The sequence below is a fragment of the Nannospalax galili genome, unplaced genomic scaffold, assembly GCF_000622305.1.
Source record: "Nannospalax galili isolate Female #2095 unplaced genomic scaffold, S.galili_v1.0 scaffold1318, whole genome shotgun sequence".
NCBI lineage: Eukaryota > Metazoa > Chordata > Mammalia > Rodentia > Spalacidae > Nannospalax > Nannospalax galili.
Genome location: NW_008342123.1, coordinates 1,550,116 through 1,573,017, shown reverse-complemented (window position 1 = coordinate 1,573,017; position 22,902 = coordinate 1,550,116). Strand labels below are relative to the sequence as shown.

General features: G+C 48.4%; 2 protein-coding genes across 4 annotated transcripts in view; both read left to right on the top strand.

The window, feature by feature from the left end:
- Window positions 1–1,651: 1,651 nt before the first annotated feature.
- Trem2 (triggering receptor expressed on myeloid cells 2) lies at window positions 1,652–9,966 on the top strand. Of its 3 annotated transcripts, none has more exons than XM_029565841.1 (5): window positions 1,652–1,769; window positions 4,738–5,088; window positions 8,336–8,426; window positions 9,462–9,677; window positions 9,753–9,966. In XM_029565841.1, the coding sequence occupies exons 1-4, from the start codon at window positions 1,730–1,732 to the stop codon at window positions 9,640–9,642; spliced, it is 663 nt and encodes a 220-aa protein (XP_029421701.1). In that variant the 5' UTR covers window positions 1,652–1,729; the 3' UTR covers window positions 9,643–9,677; window positions 9,753–9,966. The 3 variants fall into 3 exon arrangements, with proteins under 3 accessions (XP_029421701.1, XP_008836159.1, XP_008836160.1); XM_008837937.2 differs by having other exon boundaries at window positions 9,436–9,677; XM_008837938.2 differs by having other exon boundaries at window positions 1,653–1,769; window positions 9,487–9,677.
- Window positions 9,967–16,499: 6,533 nt separating this feature from the next.
- Window positions 16,500–22,902, top strand: part of Treml1 (triggering receptor expressed on myeloid cells like 1) — a 7,344-nt gene continuing 941 nt past the window's right edge. Inside the window, 5 exon segments of the mRNA XM_017799330.1 lie at window positions 16,500–16,555; window positions 16,968–17,066; window positions 17,223–17,555; window positions 21,637–21,769; window positions 22,643–22,835. Coding sequence (XP_017654819.1) covers window positions 17,024–17,066; window positions 17,223–17,555; window positions 21,637–21,769; window positions 22,643–22,835 — 702 coding nt within the window. The 5' untranslated portion in view covers window positions 16,500–16,555; window positions 16,968–17,023.

Below are 22,902 nucleotides of genomic sequence, written 5' to 3'. Positions count from 1 at the left end.
GGTGCCTGAGGAATGACACCCGAGGTTGACTTCTGGCACACACACACACACACACACACACACACACACACACACACACACGTTTCTAGAAGAGCTCTGTAGAGTGATTCAGGGACACTTTAGATCCAGGCTGTTGGGGAGTACTATCTACTGTTCCCCAGGAGATGCCACCTCCTGGTGCACTCCATGTCACATGACCCATCACCGTGCTCAAACAAGACTATAAGAACAGATACTCCAACTACGCCACAGCCCAAGCCAGACAGCCCACCTTCAGGCTTCCAGCTTCTCTCCCTATATCCCCCAGCACAACTCAGCTTCCACCGTGGGAATGACTTCAAACCTCCCTGACCCCCATCCCCAACTCTCTGGGCCATTTCACACCTAAGCTATGACACATGCAAGACTCTGTGCCTGTATTACCCTTCAGGGGGACTGCTCCACCCAGAACTCCAGGAAATTCCAAGTTATGACTTGTCCCACTGGATGGTCAGGAGTTCAAGGCTGGTCAGTGTGAGCAGTGCACTCAGGAGAGGAGGAAATTTCAGGAGCAGAGAAAGCGCTCTCTCTGTGTTGTTGAGTGAGTACTATCTCTGAGTGAAACAGCCGCAATCTTCATCAGATCATCTGTGCTGGCACTCAAGAGTCCATCATGATTGGACCTGTGGACTGTTGGCCTTCCCTCGTAGAAGGAAGGGGTGGGGAGGGTCATTGGACCCTCCCCTGAGTATCCAGACACACCTCCCAGCCATTTGTAGGCAATTCTGTCCTAATTGCAGGAGACCTTGGGATCTTGGGGGAATGGCTAGCATCTATAGACTGGGGAAAACTAACTGAGGGGGGCTCCATCTATAGGGCCATTATTCATATTGAACACACAGACTTTCCAGTGCAGCTACTTTAGGGTCACTCATGCTGCTGACAGTTACCCCTCACCCACGCTCTGTAAGTAAGCCTAATAAACTCACTGGTTTTCTAGGGTGAACTTTGGTAGAATTGTACTTTAGTTTCCCATTGGGACCTTATTGGGGGGCAGGGGGTCGATGTTGTTTAAGACTCTCTGGGGAAGGAATTCTCCCAACACTCACAGACAGTTAATTTTTCCTTCCCCTGATTACTAGGGTAATAGTGTCACAGTTAACCCTCACTGATCCCTGGAGTGTAAGAATTCACATTAGCCTACCGATACCCTGATATGCCCATCTTACAGATCTGTAAACTGAGTCATAGAGGGCTTATAGCTGTGGGTTACACAACTAGCAAGCAGGAAATCTGGCTCTGGATCCATATCCTTAGTTGCTGTCTCATATTCTAGGGGTGTGACAAGGAGTTTGTGACATCTCAGCCTCCCAAGAAGCAACTTTCCTCCATCCCCTGAGAGGATGGAAACAGTAGAACTAGCAGACAATCTGGCTACTATGTAGGTATGATGATCCCTGGAGGAGGCTCTGCAAGGGGACAGAGCAACCTCAGAGCCATGCAGGGCCACCCTGGCAGGCACTGCAGGAGGGCAGCTGATCTCCAGCCAGCAAGGCAGTGACTGCCTTCCCCTCCTCCCCTTCCCTGAATCACGGACCCCAGTCCTGACTATTGCTCAATCCAGGAGCTCAGTTCCTGTGGGCAGCGCCTGACTTGCTTGGCCCTCTCTTTTCTGTACTTAAAGGGAAAGACCAGATCTTGCATAAGGGACCCTGTGTCTGTCCTTGCTGGCTGGCTGAGGAAGGGTGCCATGGGACCGCTCCAGATGCTTCTCCTGCTGTGGGTCGCAGGTAGGACACCCCACACACGCACCATGCTATCTTTCCCTCACCTTCCTTGAGCAGATGTGTGGGTGGGAGTGCAGGTGGCACGGAGGGGAACTATGAAGGAGGCTGGAGTCCTGGCGAGATTTAGTGTCCTGCTTGGCACTGCCATCCTCCCCATCCATCAATGTTCTTCAGACCACCATCCTGAGGATCACCCCCCTGACACACGGGGAGGGCGAAAGTCATGCTGTGGGAAGGAGTTTGAGGGTGGCATCTCTGTCAGGTGGGGACCTGTGGATACTACTGTCTTTAAAGTTATGAAACACTTCAGTATAAGTGATATGACAGGATGAGAGAGCAGGAGGATGGAAAGACCTTAGGACTGGGATCTGCCTCCTTCAGGAGCCTCTCCCATATCCACCTTCAGCCCTTAGTGAGAAATGATATTGTTGAAAGTTCTGCCACTGCTGGTGGGTAATGACACCCTAAATCCTCACACACAATAGACTGCCTCTCCCCCGAGGGGGCTGATGCCTCTTATTTCCTTAAAATAATGGGCAAACCCAGGAGACAGGAGAGGCCATCTAAGCCATGTCTCTGTAGCTCTCAGCAAGAGATGGAGGGAGAGACAAGGGATGGAAGGGCTGGTGTGTGGAGAGAGGGCACACGGGGGTTCTCTCTAGTTCCAAAAGGCAGACTACCATCTCCTCGACTCCACAGGTTTCAGGTTTGTGGAACAGTAGTAGCTGGAGACAGAACTGGGGAAGACAGAAGGTTTGTAGCCCTTGCCCTAACCACAGCCTGGCTGCTGTTCCAATTCTATCTACTCTACCCCAAGAAGATTCCCAAAATAGCAGCCTCATGTCTCCCCCAAAATAGCTGTGAGACAAGTCCTTCCTGAAAGGGGAACAAAGCCACAGAATAGGGAAGCTGGGAGTTGAAGGTCAGGAAAGGAGAGCAGACCAGTATGGATGGCTACAGCATGTGCTGCAAAGCAGGGCCAGGGAGGGGGCGTGCCCAGGCCCCAGGGGGCTACTAACCTTGCTCTCTTAAGATAAAGACGGGAGAGGTGAGGTCCTGGTCCCATATGACTGGAGGGAAGATGTGCAAAATGGAATCAGAAGAGCTTTAAGAACAAGCTGTGGCTCAGTCAGTAGAGTACTTGCCTTGCAAGCATGAGGACCTGAGTTCAGATCCCCAGAATCCATCCAAAAAGCTGGGTTCAGAGGTGTGTGCTGTAATCCCAGTGATGGTGAAGATGCGAGGCAGAGACTGGTAGATCCCTGGAAGTGTCCGGGCCAGTTTACCTGGTCTACATGGCGAAGTATGCTGTAGTTGTTGCTCTATTGCTGAGACAAACTGTCTGACAAAAGCAACTTGAAGGAAAGGTTTAGCCAGGCGTGATGGCACACGCCTTTAGTCCCAGCACTCAGGAGGCAGAGGCAGGCAGATCTCTGTGAGTTCAAGGCCAGCCTGGTCTACATAGTGAGTTCCAGGACAACTGGGGCTACAGGGAGACCCTGTCTCAAAAAAAGACCAAATAGGGGCCGGAGAGATGGCTCAGTGGTTAAGAACACTGGTTGTTCTTGCAGAAGACCTGGGTTCAAATCTCAGCACCCACACAGCAGCTAACAACTGTCTGTAACTTCAGTTCCAGGTGATCCGACAGCCTCTTCTGTCCTACGTGGGCATTGCACGACACGGGTGCACTCACCTGCATGCAGGCAATATATACATACCTAAAATAATAAAATTATTTTTTTCTTTTTTTAAAAGAGGTCAAAAAGACCCAAAAAAAGCCAAATAAATAAATAAATAAATAAATAAATAGAAAGGTTTATTTTGGCTTAGAGTGCCAGGGGTTATAGTCCATCATGGAGGGGAAGTATAAAGGCAGGAGTAGGAGGTGGCTGATCACATGCACCTACAGTCAGGAAGCAGAGAGAGATGAGTGCTGGTACTCAGTTCTCTTCATCCTTTTTATGCAGTTGGGGATCCTGGTCCACAGACTTGACAACCATGTTCAGAGTAGGTCTTTCCACCTCAGTTAACCTAATCTAGATAATCCTCACAGGTGTGCTCAGAAGTTTGTCTCCTAGGTGAGTCCAGATCCTGTCAAGTTGATGGTCCATATTAACCATCATATACACCAGGGAAAGTCTGTCTCAAACAGAAGGTGGAAGGTGCCTGAGGATCAACACTGGAGGCTGTCCTCTGACTGCCACATGCACGCTGTGCATGTACATATCCACCTACCCGCATATTTGAACTTTCCCCCACAAAAAAAGAGGACTAGTATCTCTGGAAATAGGACCAGAGAAGGTCAGCTAATTCTCCAGGAAGCACAGGAAGAAAACCAGATTCCTAGTCCCCAGTTATGCCACTTTTTCCTGAGAGACCAACTTTTCTTTTTTAAAAAAATATTTTATTTATTATTTATATTTTGTGTGTATGAGTGTATTGTCTACATGTAGGTATGTGCACCCATGTCGTGCAATGCCTGCAGAAGACAGAAGAGGCCGTTGGAGCCCCTGGAACTGGAGTTGTGGACAGTTGTTAGCTGCCATGTGGGTTGAACCCGTCTTCTGCAAGAACAACCAGTGTTCTTAACTGCTAAGCCATCTCTCCAGTCCCAAGACCAACTTTTAAAATATTTTATTTATTATCTTTATGTGTATGCATGTATTGCCTGCATGTATGTAAGAGCACTGTGTCGTGCAAGGCCCGAGGAGGTCAGAAGAGGGTGTTGGATCCCTTGGAACTGCAGTTATGGACTGTTATTAGCCACCATGTGGGTACTGAGAATTGGACCTGGGTCCTCTGCAAGAGCAGCCAGTGCTCTTAACTGCTGAACCCAAGACCCTGAGATCTTTAAGGCCAGGACCCTTGTCTGTTTGGTTTGCTGCTCATGGTGGATGTTCAGTAAACACTTGGTGAATGGATGAATGAATGAATGGATGCATGCATGCATGCATGGCTGTCTCCTCTGCAGAGCTGTCCCAAGCCCACAACACCACAGTGCTGCAGGGTGTGGTTGGCCAGTCCCTGCAGGTCTCCTGCTCCTATGACTCCGTGAAACACTGGGGGCGGCGCAAGGCCTGGTGCCGCCAGCTGGGTGCAGAAGGCCCGTGCCAGCGTGTGGTGAGCACACACAACTTGTGGCTGCTGGCCTTTCTGAAGAAGCGGAATGGGAGCACAGTCATCGCTGACGACGCCCTGGCTGGAACTCTCAGGGTCACACTGCGGAACCTCCAAGCTGGTGATGCGGGCCTCTATCAGTGCCAGAGCCTCCGAGGTCGGGAGGCTGACACCCTCCAGAAGGTCCTGGTGGAGGTGCTGGCAGGTGAGTGGGTGGCTGGTCGTCCCTTTGTCCTGCCCTCTGGTCAGGCCTCACTTCTGTGTGAACTTTCCTGGGGAGACGTGAACTAAAGTCACGTTTGCCCCAGACTGGCCACCAATGACAGGTCAAAGAAATTATTCCACCCAGGTCTAGTTCCCTAGATTCACCCAGCTTAGTGAATTTGGGGGCTACACTGTAGGAACACAGGTGAGGGGTTATTTACAGGCAACTCAAAGGCAGCTGCATCACTGAAAGCCCACCCCCACCCCCACCCCCACCCCTGGGCCCCAGCACTGGTGATGACTCATAAAAACTGCATCTCCATGTCCTGGCAGGTATGGTGGCACACACCTTTAATCCCAGCACTCAGGAGGCAGAGGCAGGCGGATCTCTGTGAGTTCAAGGCCAGCCTTGTCTACATAGTGAGTTCCAGGCCAGCTGGGGCTACAGGGAGACCTGGTCCAAAAAAAAAACAAAAACAAAAAAACACAAAAAACACTGCATCTCCATAGCTGCCTGCATCCCCAGATTTCCCTGCATCCCTGGAGCTCTCTCTATCCCTGGAGTTCTCTGCTCCTTGGAGCTCTCTCCATTGGAGTTCCCTGCATCCCCAGAACTGTCTGCATCTCTGAACTGCCTGCAGACTTACAGGCAGCTGGTTCTGGTTGGAGGGTCTCTGCTCCTCAGCAGTTGTAATGGCTTGTATATCCTTGGGGTAGAGGGGAACTTGTGAATCTTGGTACATTTCAGGAGCTTCCTGAGACTTAGTTTTTCTTTACTTCTTTGCCTTATGAGCCTCCCTCCTCTCTCCAAGAGGAAACGGTTCAATTCAGAGGAAATAGCTCCACAACATTCACATTCTGGGCATCTGTGTGCAAGGTCATCCCCCTCAGCTCTTAGAGACCCTAGAGAAGCACATGACATGGGTCCCATGGATAACTGTCCAGGATACTCATTGTACAAGGGAACTAAATCTGTTCTAGACTCCTGCTGCCAAGCGATGTTCCCCAACTACAGGACTGCATCGTCTGTGGGAAAGGTATCTTTCTTTAGTGTACATTAGAGACTGAGTTAACTCCAAACCTGCTTCTTCAAACCATTTTATCTACTTGACATCCCATTAGCATGTGAGCACTGTAAGTGGTCCTTAAGGAGTGGCATTCACTAGCCCAGCCAGCAGAAAAACAACACTTCTTGAAAAAACTCAATGTGCTTGCCTTCTCTCATCTTTCAAAGGAGGTCATGGGGATGGGGTCATGGGGATGCCCAGTGGTAAAGCATTTGCCTAGTATATACAGGCCCCCAGGATCCATCCAAAGAACCCTCCCCAAAATAGGGTTGAAGAACAATTATGGTATCTGTCCATGTGACCTAAAGCTCCCATGAGTGCTTGGGAGAGGGAGGGAAGTCACACCCACACAGACCTGTTGCTCCAAACTGACTGGAGGTCCTCCTAACCTTAGGAGTGAGTCCAGCCTTCTGCCTAAGAACCAACATCTTAGAGAACAGCTTCCAGGTTCTGGGTCTCCACACTTATCATGGAATTGGGGGGGGGTCTAGACAATATCTATCTGAGATGAGGAGGCTGCAGTTCTACACACAAACCCCACTTCCTCCATTCTCTTAAGGAGGGGTTGGAGAGACATGAACTTTCACTCCTTTCAGGGACTAGCAGAGTAGCAATAACTCATTCTGTGTTGAAAGTGTTAGATCATGGGGCATGTCCCTTTAAGAGGCTGGTCAGGCTCTGAGACCACATAGTCACACCCTCACCTACAGCTCACTCTCTTGGTCTCTCTGTCTCTCTGTCTCTTTCTGTCTCTCTTTCTTTCTGTCTCTGTCTCTCTCTCTCATGGGGTATTGAAAAGCCCTATTGTGCTATGGGTTTTTATAGCTCTTAACTCACAGTCCTATCCAATTCCTGGCTCCTCAGTTGTCCCAGTATATAGGAACTTGTGCCACCCCCAGAAAGGTTATGAAAGTTAGATATTTTCATTTGTTTGGGGGATTTCTCTGAAGGCGCTTCTCTGTTCCCCTTCCCCAACACTGCCCCATCTTGTCCATGATGGCTCTCTCCCACTCTTTCTTCAAGCGCTCCCTTTTAATGAATCCCTTTTACTGGATTTTAAAGGAAAATCTCTCTGTTCTGTTTTCAATCAACAATTAATTTTTAAAATTTATTTATTTTATGTGTATGAGTGCTTTGCCTGCATGTATGTAAGTGTACCCATGTCAGGCAATGCCCATGGAGGCTAGAAGAGGGCGTCGGATTCCCTGGAGTTGCAGTTACTGACTACTGTTAGCCGCCATGTGGTGCTGGGACCTGAAATCTGGTCTTCTGCAAGAGCAGCCAATACACTTAACCGCCAAGCCACCTCTCCAGCCCCCTGTTTTAAACATGTTACTCCCTTTCTAGTGTTCTCCCTTTCTCCTGACAAACCCCATTCCTGAGGGTAATTACTTGCCAGCTCCTTTCACAAATCAGCCTACTCTGCTTCTCTGTCCTTTATTTAAAGACTGCTGCACAGTTTTGGTACAGGATTTTGGTATTTGTTGTTTGTTTTGAGACAGGGTCTCACTATATAGCTCAGGCTGACCCAGAACTCTGCACCTTCTTGTTTCACTACCTGAGTACTGAGGTCTGGGCCTGTCAGCATGTCTGGGTGGCAGAGGATTTTCAGCCTTTTGTTATTCATTTGTTCCTCATGGGCCTGGCTGACAAGGGTGGGAGTTGGTGAACCTGAGCTCCAGTAGAGTTCCAGGTACTAGGGGAAGGCGCTCCCCCTGAACCTTGCTACCTTGCTATTAAGGGGATGTTACTAATAGCCCCTCTCTCTCTCTCTTTTTTTTTTTTTTATTTAGCTAGGCTCTCATATAGCCCAGGTTGGCCTCAAGTTCACTATGAAATTCTGGATGACCCTGAACTTCTGACCCTCTTGCCTCTACCTTCCAAATGCTGGAATTATAAGTGTGCATTACCGTGTGTAGTTTATATGGTGCTGGGGATTAGAACCAAAGAGCTTCATGAATGTTAGACGAGCCCTCTACCAACTGAACTACATGTTCAGCCCCTAATTTTCCCTCTTTATAGATAAGGAAATTGAGGCTCACAGAGGCTAATGACCAGATCCATGCAAGACTGAAACCCTGAGGGCCTTGCTGCACCCACAGGGTCTTTTCCCTCCACCACAAAGCAGTAGTCTAAAGGGACAGAGGGCTGACTGCAACTTCATGGCTCTGTCTCCTAAAGACCCCCTGGATGATCAGGATGTTGGAGACCTCTGGATCCCTGAGGAATCGGAGAACTTTGAGGATGTCTATGTGGAACACAGCATCTCTAGGTACAGTGATGGGTCTCTCCTCAGATCCCTGGAAATCATCTGCATGGAATCAGGGTGGGGGTTCTCAGGGCAAACAGGATAGGAAAGAGTCTGGATACAGTCTCATCTAAGCACATCCCCACCAGTTAGCATGTATCCATGCAAATGGGACAGCTGTCAAGAGATTCAAATCCAAGGAGGGATGTAGTTGTACACACCTTAAATCCTAGTACTTGGGAGGCAGAGGCAGGTAGATTTCTGTGAGATTAAGGCCAGCCTGGTCTACGTAGTGAGTTATAGGCCAGCTGGGGCTACAGGAGACCATGTCTCAAAAACAAAAACAAACAAACGAATAAACAAAATCCAGGCATTCAAGTCCCTCCATCATAATTGAAAAAAGTGCTGTTCCAGGCTAGAGAGATTGCTCAGCTGTTAAGAGCACTGGCTGCTCCTACAGAGGACCCAGGTTCAATTCCCAGCACCCTCATGATGGCTAACAATCATCCATAATGCCAATTCCAGGGAAATTCAACATCCTCTTGTGACCTCCACGGGCATTGCATGACATGGGCACACTTACATGCAGGCAATACACTCATACATATAAAAAATATTTTTTAAAAAGAAAAAAAGTGCTGCTGTAAGACACTGATAGGAAGCCCCTACCAACCATAATTCATCACATCTCAATAATTTAGCTCAAAACTAGGATTCCCAGATCCCTGCTCGTCTAGTAGAACCAGAATTCATTCTGGCCAGTCCTTTTCTGTATTGAAACATCGTCCATACAACCCCTGAGTATGTGTGCAAGCACGTGTGTGTCCCACACCGACTACAGCACCCTACTGTAGACAGCAGGGAACTGCTCCAGCTGGGGAACAGGACGTACTTCCTCCCACTTAGAAATTGGGTGGCAGATCCTAGAACTCACTGCAGTCTCCCCTGGGCTCTATGAAGCCCCTTCTCAGAGATGATGTCACCCAAGCCCCTAGAAGTTCCCAGCTTCTCATTATTCCTTCTCTGGGGGCAGATTGCAGACTGTAGGTCTCTTTAAAGCTACCATCTGCCCCCTCTCTCCAAGGAGCCACTCAGGAGAGATCCCCTTTCCACACACTTCCATTCTCCTCCTCCTGGCCTGTGTCGTCCTTACCAAGCTTCTTGTAGCCTGTGTCCTCTGGGCTGTGGCCAGGCGTGGGCAGAAGCCGGGGAAACCTGCAGCCAGTGCATTGGACTGTGACCATGATCCTGGGCACCAGCTTCAGACCCTGACGGGTGAGTGGGGCAAGTGGGGTGATGCCAGATGTGGACAAGGGAGGGATGGGAAGGACTTAGTTCTGTCTATTACAGGACCCCGAGACACATGAGGACTCCAGGTGGGAGAAGGAACCTAGGCAAAGTCCACCCCTGCCTGCATGCTCTTCCCTTCGTTACCAAGGCTTCTGGGTCTGCGCCTAGTGAGAAGCCACTCTGCCTGCAGTCTGCCTTTCCTGGAAACAGAAAGGGGCAAAAGTAGCCAGAAGGCCATTTATCATCTTCTGGGCTTTGGACATTAAACATTCTCACAAACTAAGCTAAGACTACCTAGTCTTTCTAAGTGGTTCTGAGCTTCCTAAAGGTCTTCCCTTCTGCAGTGCGGGGGTTAATACCCCCGTCTTGGGCGTGCTAGGCACATGATTTTCACTGAGTTACATTCTAAGCTAAGAGTATGCATCTGAATGAGGAAAAGGCAAAAGATTTCCCTGCTTGGAGCTTGGGGTCCAGCGGTACTATTCTAACTTCATTTCTGTTGCTGTGATAAAATACCCTGACAAAATACAAGAGAAAAAGGGTTTATTTTAGTTCACAATTCCAGGAAGGAACTCAAAGCAGCAGGAACTTTAAACAGCTTGTCATATCACATCCACAGCCAAGAGCAGAGAATGCATGCATGTATGCCTTCTTATGCTCTGTCCCCCTTTCTACACTTACATAGGGCAGGAGCCCCTGCCTAGGGGATGGTGCTGCCCACAGTGGGCTGGGTCTTCCCACATCAATTAAAATGTTATCAAGTCAATCTCCATAGGCCAACCTGATCTAGACAATCCCTCATTGAGGCTCTCTTCCCAGGTAAGTCTAGGTTATATCAAGTTGACAATTAAAACTAACCATTACAGGAACCGTGTCCATCTCAGAGGCTCCAGTCCAGCCAATCTCTTCATCCTCTCTTCTGTTCCTTAAATCCAATCATCAGTAATGATCATCAAAAAATCCAAGCTGGAATATCTGGCTGTCTCGTCACCCTTCCCACTGTGCCAGTCTCTCCGTCGGCTCCCAAGGGCTATACTTGGCCACCTCCCAGCCCCAGGCCCCTTCTTACCGACCCCCCACCCTTGCCTCTGCCACCCATGGTAATCCAACCCACTGACTCATCCTTTTCTCTACTCAGAACTGTGCTTCTATCTGTGACTTCCCCTCCAGAGAAATGGCAAAGACTGAGTCATAGTATCACAGCTGGGGACAGATAGTCCACACCCCTTGATGTACTGAGAGGAAATGGAGACTCCTAGAGGGAGGGGACTTACCCATGATCCCCAGTAGAGCTCAGAAATCAAGGTTCCCTCACCATTCTCTGAACCCTTCTCTCTAGTTCCATCCTGCTAGCGCATTCCCATGTATGCACATTCAACGCTTTGCTTTGAGCATCTGGTCTGCATCAGGTACAAGTCCGTGCCGTAGAGATACTGTGCAGACTGTGCTATGGGAAGTTCTTGTTCTAGTTGGAGGAGCGGTAAGGGATAGACAGTAAACACAATAAGGCAAGGCAAGTCTGAGGGCAGGAAGTGTGGAGGAAAATTCAAAGTAAAGCAGGTACAGAGGGGATGGGATGGTGCCGTTTTGAGCAGGACAGTCAGAAGGGGCTGAGTGGATGCATATGGAGAACCTGAGTGATTGAACTTGAGGCATGGTGAGGGGAGAGAATTCCAGTCAGGACAGCTCTGGAACCTTGCCTGTCTCATTTCTGTTGCTGTGATAAAATACCCTGACTAAAAGCAACTTAGGGGAAGAAAAGGTTTATTTGGTTTATAAATCCAAGTTACAGTCCATCATTTTGGGGATGTCAAGGCAGGGACTCAAGCAGCTAGTTGCACCATATCCACAGCCAAGAGCAGAGAGAAATAAACATATACAGGCTGCCTGCTTACTTGTGTGTCTGCTCAGCAGGCTTTCTTTACTCTTCTACAGTTCAGGGCCCAGACTAGGGATTGGTGCCATCTACAGTGGACAGGGCCAATGAACAGTCATGACAATCCCCCACAGGTGTGACAACAGGCCAACCTGATCTAAATCATTCCTCACTGAGACTCTCTTCCCAGCCAATTCCAGGTTGTGTCATGTCCACAGTAAAAACCGACCAGCACAAATACATACATACTGCCCTGGGCAGAGTAGTGGAGAGTAGAGAACAGCCTCCCTGAAGGTGAACCACCGGAGTGAAGCAGAAACAAGTCAGCCACAGACCCAGGCTTTCTACTAGGCCTCAGTGGTAGATGTCCAGGAGCCCTTCTGGGTACAGTGACACATGCACACCTCACCATCTACCATGGGCTTGGGATCATGGAAAAGAGTTCACAAGGGCTCTCCAGGTTCCTGCCCTATCTTGCTCACTCCCACTTAGGACACTCCACTGACCCTGGCCTGGAGCTCTGAGATTCTGTGTCCATCTGCTTCTTTGGTTTCTCTGACAGCACATTAAACATCCTCATTGTGTCCAGAGACAGTTGCCTCATTCCCACAGATCCAGCCCCAAATCTAGAACAGTCCTCTCCGGCTGCCTTCACCCTGAACACCAAGGCTGTGAGGTGGGCCTGGGAGGCCCTCTGGGACATGTCTGGCATGGGCTCATGGTGACTGCTCTGGGACCATTCTCGAAGGGCTCCTCCTCTTGGAGCTTACTCTTCACTCTTTCTTGCCTTGCCATGTCCTAGATGCAAGAATCATCATGGGGAAACCCTGTCTTAGACTCCAGGATGGCACTGACTGAAAGTAGATAGATCCATGGGCTTCGGGTTTATCTCTGCCTCTTGGCATCTTGTCCTTAGCAAGTTCATCAACCTGCTGATAACAAATCAGTCAGTCACCTTTGTCTCATCCTTCTCTATTTCATTGGGGTTTTGAATTATTTTTGTTTTAAAAAATATTTTATTATTTTTAATGTTTATGTGTATGAGTGTACTGCCTGCATGTATGTAAGTGCCCTCGTGTCATACAATGCCCATGGAGGTCAGAAGAGGGTGTCAGATCACCTGGAGTTATGGATGGTTGTTGCTGTCATGTAGATGCTGGGAACTGAACCTGGGACCTCTGCAAGAGTAGCTAGTGGTCTTAACCACTGAACCATCTCTCTAGCCCCACGCCACCACGCCTAGCTTCCTGCAACATTTAAAATTTACATATTTATCTATTTTGTGTGGGGGAGCATGCAAATACCATGGTCCACACGTGGAGATCAGAGGACAACTTGTTCTCTCCCTCCACCATGTGGATCCTGGGGATCAAATTGAGGTCAGCAAGTGCCTTTACAAACAGGTATTTTGCTGGTCCCCACTGTGCTTATTTGTGGGTGTCCCTGGCCAGGTGTCTGATAAATCATAGGTCCTCAGCAAAGACCGGCTTCCCCACTGTAAAGCCCAGCAACATCACATCTCCCAAGAGGCCAGGGTCCTGTTTAGCCTCTCTGGTGCAGTGGTAGACCATACTTATCAGAGGAGCTCAGTTCATTGTTGGGTACAATTCCACATTAACATAAGATCCCCAGTAACTTACTTATATGGAAATAACTTCCTTATGAGAAAATCAAAGTCTGGTATGCATTAGCAAGACAGGTGAAAGTATTGGTTTGCTGAGGGCTTCTCAGTTTTCACGCCAAAAGTCTCATGTTTGGGGAAGCCCGCTGTCCTCAGCACACAGGGGCAGAGTCAGTTTATCTCTCCTTCCACTAGACTCAGCTTAATGAACCAGCTGGTTTCGGGTGCTTTCTGTTATCAGCAGTCTATGCTAGAAGGAAAGGAAGCTGAGAGACAGGGAGAAAGGGAGAAAGGGAAGGCATGTTAGCAAGTTGTTAAGGTAAGAGCCTGGGTCCTGAAAAGCTAGGCTCAGCCACTCATCCCCATTAAGCCAATTACAGAGACAAATAATGGTGACAGGCAGAGAAAAATGGATTCAATGTCGTTGCATTGGGAAGAGGAACTCAGAGGTTCAGTGACCTCCCAAGTCCATCTTCAGGGTCTCCCCCTTCCCCCATTGTGTGTGTATGTATTGCATGCTTTTGCATGTGTGCACATGTATGTATGCACATGCATATGGAGGCCTGAGGTTGATACTGGGACTCTTCCTCAGTCCCTGTTCTATCTTATTCATTGAAGCAAGAACTCTCAGTCAAACCCAACTCTCACCAATGTCACCAGCCTTGCTAGTTAACTTGCTCTGGGGATCCCCAGTCTCTGCCTTCTGGAGCTGGAATTACATGTCAGCTGCCTTGCCCACCCTGCAGTGAGATAAAGTAGAGTTCTGGAACTCTAAACTCAGGTTCCCACACTTGAGCAGCAAGGGCTTTAACCCCTGAGCCATCTCCCCAGTCCCCATCTTTGAGGTCTTAACATGAAGGTTCTATTTAAATAGAGGGTGAGAGTTATACATAACTCAGGCAGACCCTGCCAAGTCCTGGTCATTAACATTGTTTGGGCTCCAGTCTCACGGAATGTAGTCTGTCAAGTTGTTATAACTGTGTAAAAATCTCTTCCTGGGAGACAAGTTCCCCCTCTTAGAGCTGACACCAGGCCTTGTCTTTTCCTTCTTCCAGCATGAGACTCCTGGGGGAACTTCCAGTTCTTTGGGGGATCCATTGTTTCAGTAGTCTGATAGTCTGTGGGACTCAAATGTCTCCACAGCATCTTCATTCCTACCAGAACAGCTTTAGGCAGGGGAGAGGAGGGACCGAGCAGTCCTTCCTGCCCCTATTAGTTACCTTTTGTTGCTGTGATAATGCATCATAACCGAAAGTGACTTATGGAGGAAAGAATCTATTTTGGGTTACGGTTCCAGAGAGTCCACAACGGCAGGGAAGGCATGATGGCAGGTTGGCCGGAACAGGAAGCTGAGAGATCACATTTCCATCCACAGGAAGGAAGCAGAGAGAGCAAATTGGAAGTAAGGGGAGGCTATTAAACTCTCAAAGCCTGTCCCCAGTGACATACTTCCTCCAGTAAGTACGCTCTACATACTAAAGGTTCCATCACCTTCCAAAACAGCACCACCAACTGGGACCAAGTATTACAATAGGTGAGCCTATTGCGGACATTTCTCCACCGCACTGCCCTTCTCTAGAGCTCATCCTCCACAGCAGGGCAACGACTCCATCCCCACACAGCTCTCCTCCCTAGACAACATGGAGACCAGGTGCTTCCTCTGAGCTTGAATCATAACAGAAGAACCCCACAATTAGATTTGCAGTTCATAAAAACATGTGAGTTCTGGAGTTTGAATGTCAAGTGCCCTCCTTCCCCAGGCTCATGTACATGAGTTCCTAGCTGGCGATGCTGCTTGGGGGGAGGTTATGGAGTCTTTAAGTGTCACATCAGGTGGACCCTGCTCCCAGTCTGTCTCTGCTTCCTGTGTGTCTCCATGATGTGACCAGCCACCTGCCCTGCTGACATGCCCTACCACAATGGACTGACATCCCCTGGAGCTGTGAGTCAGAAAAAAATCCTTCCTTCCCTTAAGTTGCCTCTGTCGGATACATTGTCACAACAAGGAAAGTGATATATTGGCATAAAGACCATTCTTCCTCTTTGGAAAGAGACAGAGACAGGAAGAGAAACAGATACCTTTATTCTCGAGTATAAATAAATCTTTTTCAGGGAGGAAAGTGAAGGATGCTAGTCTCTCTCTGGGTATTACATAGTCTCTATGTAACTGTGCTGTTCAGTCACACTGAGCACAGCTGGGTAAGTGGCGCATACATACTGTCAGAATCAGACAGACGGAAAAATATTGATGGGTCACTTGTCTGCCAGCCCTGAAGACAGCAATCATAGTGGTATTTTGTAAGTAAGGAATGCTTGGCAAATAAGAAAATGAGTTTGAGAATCACAAATATCAAAATTAAAAAAGAGCTGGAGTTGTGGCTCAGTTGGGTCTACACAAAAACACAACTCTCACCTCAAAAGAGATTCAACACAGTTTGTTCTAGAGCCAAATATCATGGCCCAGGAACACAGCCTTAGGGAGGCCAAATTCCATGTTCCAACGTGAAAGCAGTTTCATAAAGTTTTTATAGTAACAGAAGCAAAAAAGTCCTAAATCAAGGCACTTTTCAAATACATTGGTGGAGACATTAAGTAGGTGGGTTACAGCAAATTGGAGAAATCTCAGCTATAGGCCTCAGGTGCTATCTGATGACGCTCAGCTTTTTCGTTGGTGGAAACTGGGGTTTGTTAATACATCTCAAAAGGTTTTTAATCTGTTAGTCACAGGATGTTAAATCAGACACAGAGGTGGGCAAGGAATGGCTATTTAGGGGGCTAAAGATAGTCCAAGATAAATTCCAACATTCCAACCTCTCCACAATCATCAAAGCTCTAATCCATTAATCAGCCTTGCAGGAGGTTCTATTTGAAGACACAGCTTCTTTCTGGGAACTTCTGTTCACAGTTGGTAGAGTGCTTACTTAGCAAGCATGAAGCCCTGGGTTCTATCCCCAGCACTACATACAACCAGGTATGGTGGCACATGTCTGGATCCCAGCACTTGGGAGGTAGAGGCAGGGGTAACAGAAATTCAAAATCATTCTTGTCTACATATTGAGTCTGAGGCCAGCCTGGGCTATATGATACCCTGTCTTGCCAAGCAACCCAAGAACGAAGATGTCAATGAAGTGGATGGGAGATGAAGATACCCTAGAGGGCAGAATAGAACAAAAAGATCAACAGCTAGAGAGAAACATCTTGAAAAGGAGACGAATACAAAGAGAGAGAAGAATTCACACCAACTCATGGGCAAGTTGCAGACAACAGAAAAGCGACTATCGAGGAAACACCTGTTGCCCAGAACTGAGGATCCAGAAAGAAAGGGTCTAAAGACACAAGGAAGGACCAGTCCAGTGGGGCTTCCAGGTAAGAGGCTGAAGTGTGGGCGTGAAGGTCTTCTGGGACCTGGGGTGGCATGTACATAGGGAAGTGGGTTTGGGGTGCTCATAAAGACTTGAAAATCAGATGGCCTTTGACCACATGGAGGGGACCTTACTTTTCTGCTTCATAGATCTATTTTGGGAGACCTGAAGATTAGCCTTTCTTTCTTTCACCCTCCTATAACTGGGGCCTTTGACCTCTTCCTCCTCTGCTTCAACCCACCCCACCTTGTCCTCCCCTCTCTAAGGGCCAGCTGTCTGAACCCCTGAGTCAACCAAACTTTGGAAGAGTTCCCTTCCCCCAACTCTGAATATTCCCACCAGTCCAGCCCTGTTGGGTCCCTGTGGTCACTAGAGAGCTCACGTGACTGTGTGTGACAGATGTTTCCTGCTCCCAGGGGCCTGCAGTGTCAGGAACCAGTCTACCCTCAGAACTGACATCTCCCGGCGGACCATGGATCCCTGCCTGCTCCTGCTGCTGTTCCTGGTACTAACTGGTAAGGATGGACCTTCTTTCTTATCCCCAAATCACCTGTGTTACCATGGACATCATACTTGCCCCTGTGCACTTCCATGACCCCATGCCAAAGGGTGTGCTAGGAAGTGGCTCTGTTCCTGTCCAGGGCTCACTACCACCTCTCTTTCTTCCTCAGGTCAGGGCTCAGCTGACAACCATCCCGAGGTGCTGCAGGCCCCCGTAGGGTCTTCCATTCTGGTGCAGTGCCACTACCGGCTTCAGGATGTGAGGGCTCACAAGGTGTGGTGCAGGTTCCTCCAGGAGGGCTGTCAGCCGCTGGTCACCTCAGCTGTGGACCGCAGAGCCCCAGGGAACAGGCGCACATTCCTCACTGACCTGGGTGGGGGCCTCCTGCAGGTGGAAATGGTAGCTCTGCAGGAGGAGGACACAGGGGAGTATGGCTGTGTCGTGGAGGGAACTGCAGGGCCCCAGACTGTGCACACCGTCTCTCTGCAGGTGCTCCCCCCAGGTGAGTTGTCCCGGGCCACCACCCCTCTATGTCCAAAGGGGTGACCCGTGGCTTGTGCTCTTGAGGCCTTGGGGGGTAAGGGCCTCTTGGAAGGCATTGAGGAGGGCTATCTTCTTGATACCTCTGCTGGGAGCGAGTGGAAACGGAAGTGGTTGGGAATATAGATAAATAGCTAAGGAGCAGTTCCTGTCCTCTCCCCTCCACCACCGTGGCTTCCCAGTCAGGCCATCACCATGGCCTTTGGAGTCTCAACTTCATATTATCTTTGTTTAACTTTATGTTGATTTTCAAGTGTGTTAACTGAAATTAACACACTTGAAAACTTTCTTTTTTTTAAACCGGGTCTCCCGGTAGCCCCAGCTGGCCTGGAACTTGCTATGTAGACCAGGCTGGTCTTGATTTCACAGAGAGCCTCCTGCCTCTGCCTCATGGGTGCTGGGATTAAAGGCGTGTGCCACCATGTCTGACTTTGAAAATGTTCATGCCTTCCACTTTGTGTGTGTGTATGTGTCTGGTATATGCATGTGCAGTGAATATGTATATGTGGCGTATATGCATGTGTGTGTGTTGGGGGTGTGCCTGTGCTTATGCATCCCCTCTGAGGAGAATAATGGTAGGTGTCCTGCTCTACCCTATTACCTTGGATAGGGTCTCTCACTGAACCTGAACTTCCCCATTTCAGGCTTGACTAACTACTTTTACCCCGCAGTGCTGGGGTTACATACCCAACTTTTTTTTTTTTTTTTTACATGGGTATTAGGGATTTTTAACTCAGGACCTCATGCTTATACAGCACGTGCCCTTACTGAGGCATCTCCCCAGCCCTGTCTTCCTTTGATGATTAAGCTTATAATTATCTTAACTGATTTTTATAAATCTTTATTGAGCATTTAGTAAGGGCCTGATGCGGGCAGGGTACGTCAGTTCCTAGACCCATTGAGGGTGTATTTTGTTTGGTTGGTTTTTTTAGGCAGATCTCACTGTTAGCTCAGGCTGGTCTGGAACCAACTGTTTAGCCCAGGCTGTCCTCAAACTCATGATCCTCCTGCTTCAGTCTCCTGAATGCTGATTACAGATATGTACCACCATGCCTAATTTCATTCAGTTTTTAAAAATGGCCAAAAATATCATTAGTATTAAACCCAAACTCCCAATCTAGTCTCAATCTAGAAAACATTTTGCTTTCTTTGGTTTCATTTTTCACAACTTACATCTTTCCAGGACCGAGGCGTTTACTAAAGTAGAAATGTAATTTTTTTCTAGCAGAGGATGCTATGAAAACCAGAACATGGAGAGAAAAAAATGTCAGATTGCTAACTGCTGTTTTCTTCTGGACACAGGTGTTTGCCATCTTTTGGTCTCCTCGCTCACAAATAACTTGTGTCTAATCCCCCGATGATAAAATTAAGAAAGTCATCCTTCCTGACTTTGGTTTTCCCTGCTAATTAAGAGAGTGGATCCATTGTGGAGCCCCTCACCTTCAGTCTATGACTATTACTTAATTTTTACAGTTATTTATCTTGTGTGGGGGGCAGGTGCCACAGGGTGCCAGTGGAGGTCAGAAGACAACTTGTGGGAGTCGGTTCTCTCCTTCCACTGTGTGGGCTCTGGGGAATTGAACTCAGGTTGTCAGGCTTGGTGGCAAGCACCTTTACTTGCTGAGTCATCTCGCCAGCCCCATGACTATTAATTTATACAGTAAGTTGACTCTGGCTAATTTTAATTATTTCTAGGATTCCTTATCCTTGACATGCTGAAGTCTAGTGACTCTAGGTTTTATAGTTTCACTTTCTACTTTTTTTCTCTCTCGTTTCTCATTTCCTTTTTGCTGTGTGTGTGTGGTTTATGGACACGTTCTTGCGGGTGTGTGAACATGTGGGTGTGCATTTGCAAGAGCACGCACAAATGTAAATGTGGAGGACAGAGGTTGATGTCCTTCTCTGTCACTCTCCACTTTTTTTAAAAAAACAAGGCAGAATCTCACTATGTAGCCTTGGCTGGTTTGGTACTCTCTATGTAGACCAGGCTAGCCTTGAACACACAGAGATCTGCTTAAGTGCTGGGATTAAAGGTATGGGGTCACCGTGCCCAGCATCTTCACCTCATTTTTTGAGCTAGGGTCTCTCACTGAAACTGGGGTTCACCGATTAGGCTATCCTGGCTGTCCAGCAAGCTATAATGATCCTCCGCACTGGGGTTACAGAAACATACTGCCATGCCTGGCTTTTACATGTCAGGGCTCCAAACTCAGGCCCTCATAATTGCTCCACAGGCACTTTAACAACTGTCCCATCTCCCCAGCTCCTTTAGTTTCTTTGAAACAGGGTCTCACTGTGTAATCCTGTCTAATATGAATCTCACCACACAGACCACACTGACCTCAAACTAGAGATGATCCTCCAGCCTCTGCCTCCTAAGTGCTGGGATTATACGTGTGCTCCACCACACCTGGAATAACTCCAGATCTTAACTCCTTCAAAGGCAAATTGCAGTAAGGCAAGCTTCACTGGGAAGAGGAAAAGAGGGAGCAGGTCCCTGGGGCTCCTTGTACTGCAATGGGGCAGGAGCTTCGGGGGGTGGGTGCCTGGGCAGGCAGGTGGAGTATGGCGTCCAAGGAGGAGATAGCCTGCCCCTCAGTCAAGCGTTTCATTTTAGAGTCATCGGAGGCAAGCCAAAAGGTACAAGTAGGGCAAGACGGGTACAGGATGGGTGTTGGGGCATTTCTGGTTCAGGTTTGGCACAGGACAAAAAATACACATGGTGAATCTGCTGAGAACAAGGCTGGAGAGATGGCTCAGCGGTTAAGATCACTTACCATTCATGCAGAGGACCCAGGTTCAGCTCCTAGCACCCACATGGCAGCTAACAGCCATTTCTAGCTCCAGTTCCAGGGGCTCTGATGCCCTCTTCTGGCTTCCCTCTGGCACTAGGCATGCACATGACATACACACAGAGAAGCAGGCAAACACTCATATGCATAAAATTAAAAAAATTAACTTTTTTGATTGAGTTATTTTTATTTTATGCACATGAGTGTTTTGCCTGCATACGTGTAAGTATAACACATGCATGCAGTGCCTATGGAGGCCTGAAGAGGGTGTCAGAGTCCCTGGAACTGAGTTACAGATGGTTGTTAGCTGCCATGTGGGTGCTAGGAGCTGAACCTGGGTCCTCTGCAAGAGCAGCCAGTACTCTTAACTGCTCCCCCAATGTTTTTTTAAAAGATAAGTTCCCGGGGCTGGAGAGATGGCTCAGTGGTTAAGAGCGCTGACTGTTCTTGCAGAGGACCCGGTTTCGATTCCCAGCACCCACATGGTGGCTATGAACCATCCTTAACTCAAGTTCCAGGGAATCTGAAGCCTTCTTCTGACCTCTGCGGCATCGCATGACACAGGTGCACTCACATACATTCAGGCAATACACTCATACACATAAAATAAAAATAATAAATAAAATATTAAAACAAAACAAGTTCCCTGAGACGACTGGCCAGTTACCCTGGACAGATGTTTTGGCTCAGACACACCAAACCTGTGTCCCACAGAAAAAGTCAAGTACGTTATAGGGGTGACAGAATGTTGTGTCACATTAGGACCGACCCAGAGTCCCTTAATCCCAAGGACAGTACTCAGGATGGGGTTCCACCAGTCTACAGATGGGGTCACAGCTGCAGATACATGAGGAACCCTCATTGGAGAGCCACAAGGGCTGGGAGCATCCTGAGGATGACAGAGAGTGAGCACATTTGGGCTGGGGGGTGGGCAGAGATGGACACAGATTACTCAGTGAGGGTTTGATATAGTCTGAGACAGTAGGGTGTGGGCTGGAGCAGGCAGAGGAGAAGAAATACAGAGGGCCATGTGTGGGAGCTGATGGCAGAGGGGAAATGGGCATATTCACAGCCAAGCAGGGATACGGTCAGTGAAGAGCTCTTCCCTAACCTACAGAAGGAGGGAAGGAAAGGCCCCAGCCTGGCTTCCTCCCTCTCCTGGCTTCACCTCCCTAATTCTTCAGAGCTCAACAAGCCATTGAAGCTGTCCGGCAGTGGCTCTGCGCTCATTAAATGTTTGTTCTGATTCAGTTCCTGGCTCAGGAGAGGAGGAGGAAGTGGAGGAAGAGGAACAGGTCCATAAAACGGGAAGTCTGCCTGAGGAGCCTTCCTTGGACCCTGAAGGTAGTGCCAGCCCTTGGGAGTTCAGCCGGTATGAGAACAGGTACTGACAAGATTGGGGGTGGGAGGCCAGGAGCACAGGGTGGTGAAGACGTGACTTATTTTGAGCTGTAAACTAAATCAAATGAAGGGCTGGAGAGGCAACTCAGTGGTTTGGTTCCCAGCACTCCTGTTGGGAGGCTCACAATTGCCTATAACTCCAGCTCCAGGGCATCTGAGGCCCTCTTCTGGTCTCTGCATGCACTCTCTCTCTCTCTCTCTCTCTCTCTCTCTCTCTCTCTCTCCCTCTCTCCTCTCTCTCTCACACACACACACACACACACACACACGCACACACATAAATAAATAAAAATTAATTAATTAATTAATTAATTAATGAGAAAAGAACTGGGGCTGGAGAGATCACTCAGTGGTTAAGAGCACTGGCTGCTCTTGCAGAGGACCTGGGTTTGATTTCCAGCACCCACATGTCAGCTAACAACTGAAGTTCCAAGGGATCTGATGCCCTCTTCTGACCTCCACAGGCATTGCAGGACACAGGTGCACTTACATACATGCAGGCAATACACTCATATACATAAAACAAAAATAATAAAATATTTTTAAAAAGAAAAGACCTTAAACCAAATGGGGATACATTTAAAATTCCTTTCATTGCTGAGGAACTTCTGATCAGCAGACAGATGGATCTTAATCCAATTCAGTCATGGTTCCTTCACCTTCACCTTGGTGAATCCCCAACAAAGGCTATGAAAACATATCTCCCATCTCCTGCTCCTGGGTCTCTGCCCTTCTCACTCCATTTCATCTCCTCCCATTTATGGCTTCCCGAGAAAGCAGCTCTTTCTCTCTCTGCTCCAGGGCTACAGCTCCTCAAGGCTCAAGGCTAAACCCGCCCATCCCTTTCTTCCCTCAGTGTCCCTTTGATCTGGGGTGCTGTGTTCCTGCTGGGCCTACTGGTGGCCGCTGTGGTGATGTTTGCTGTCATGGCCAGGAGGAAAGGTAGAGAGCTGCCCATCCACCTATCCCAGGGGATGGACTGGCCTAGTATCAACCAGTTTTATAGATGCGGCCAGGAGTCTAGGTGTATTCCCCACACAAAGGAACTTGTTTGGGCTTTATTCAATCAGCTATATGCTAGCTAGGATTTGGATGAGGGACAAAGAGAATAGGAAA

Coding starts and splice junctions, on each gene's coding strand:
- Trem2 (XM_008837937.2), top strand. CDS start 1,730: ATGGGACCGCTCCAGATGCTTCTCCTGCTGTGGGTCGCAG. Junction 1,770..4,737: donor TCTCCTGCTGTGGGTCGCAG/GTAGGACACCCC, acceptor TCTCCTCTGCAG/AGCTGTCCCAAGCCCACAAC. Junction 8,427..9,435: donor GTGGAACACAGCATCTCTAG/GTACAGTGATGG, acceptor CTCTGGGGGCAG/ATTGCAGACTGTAGGTCTCT.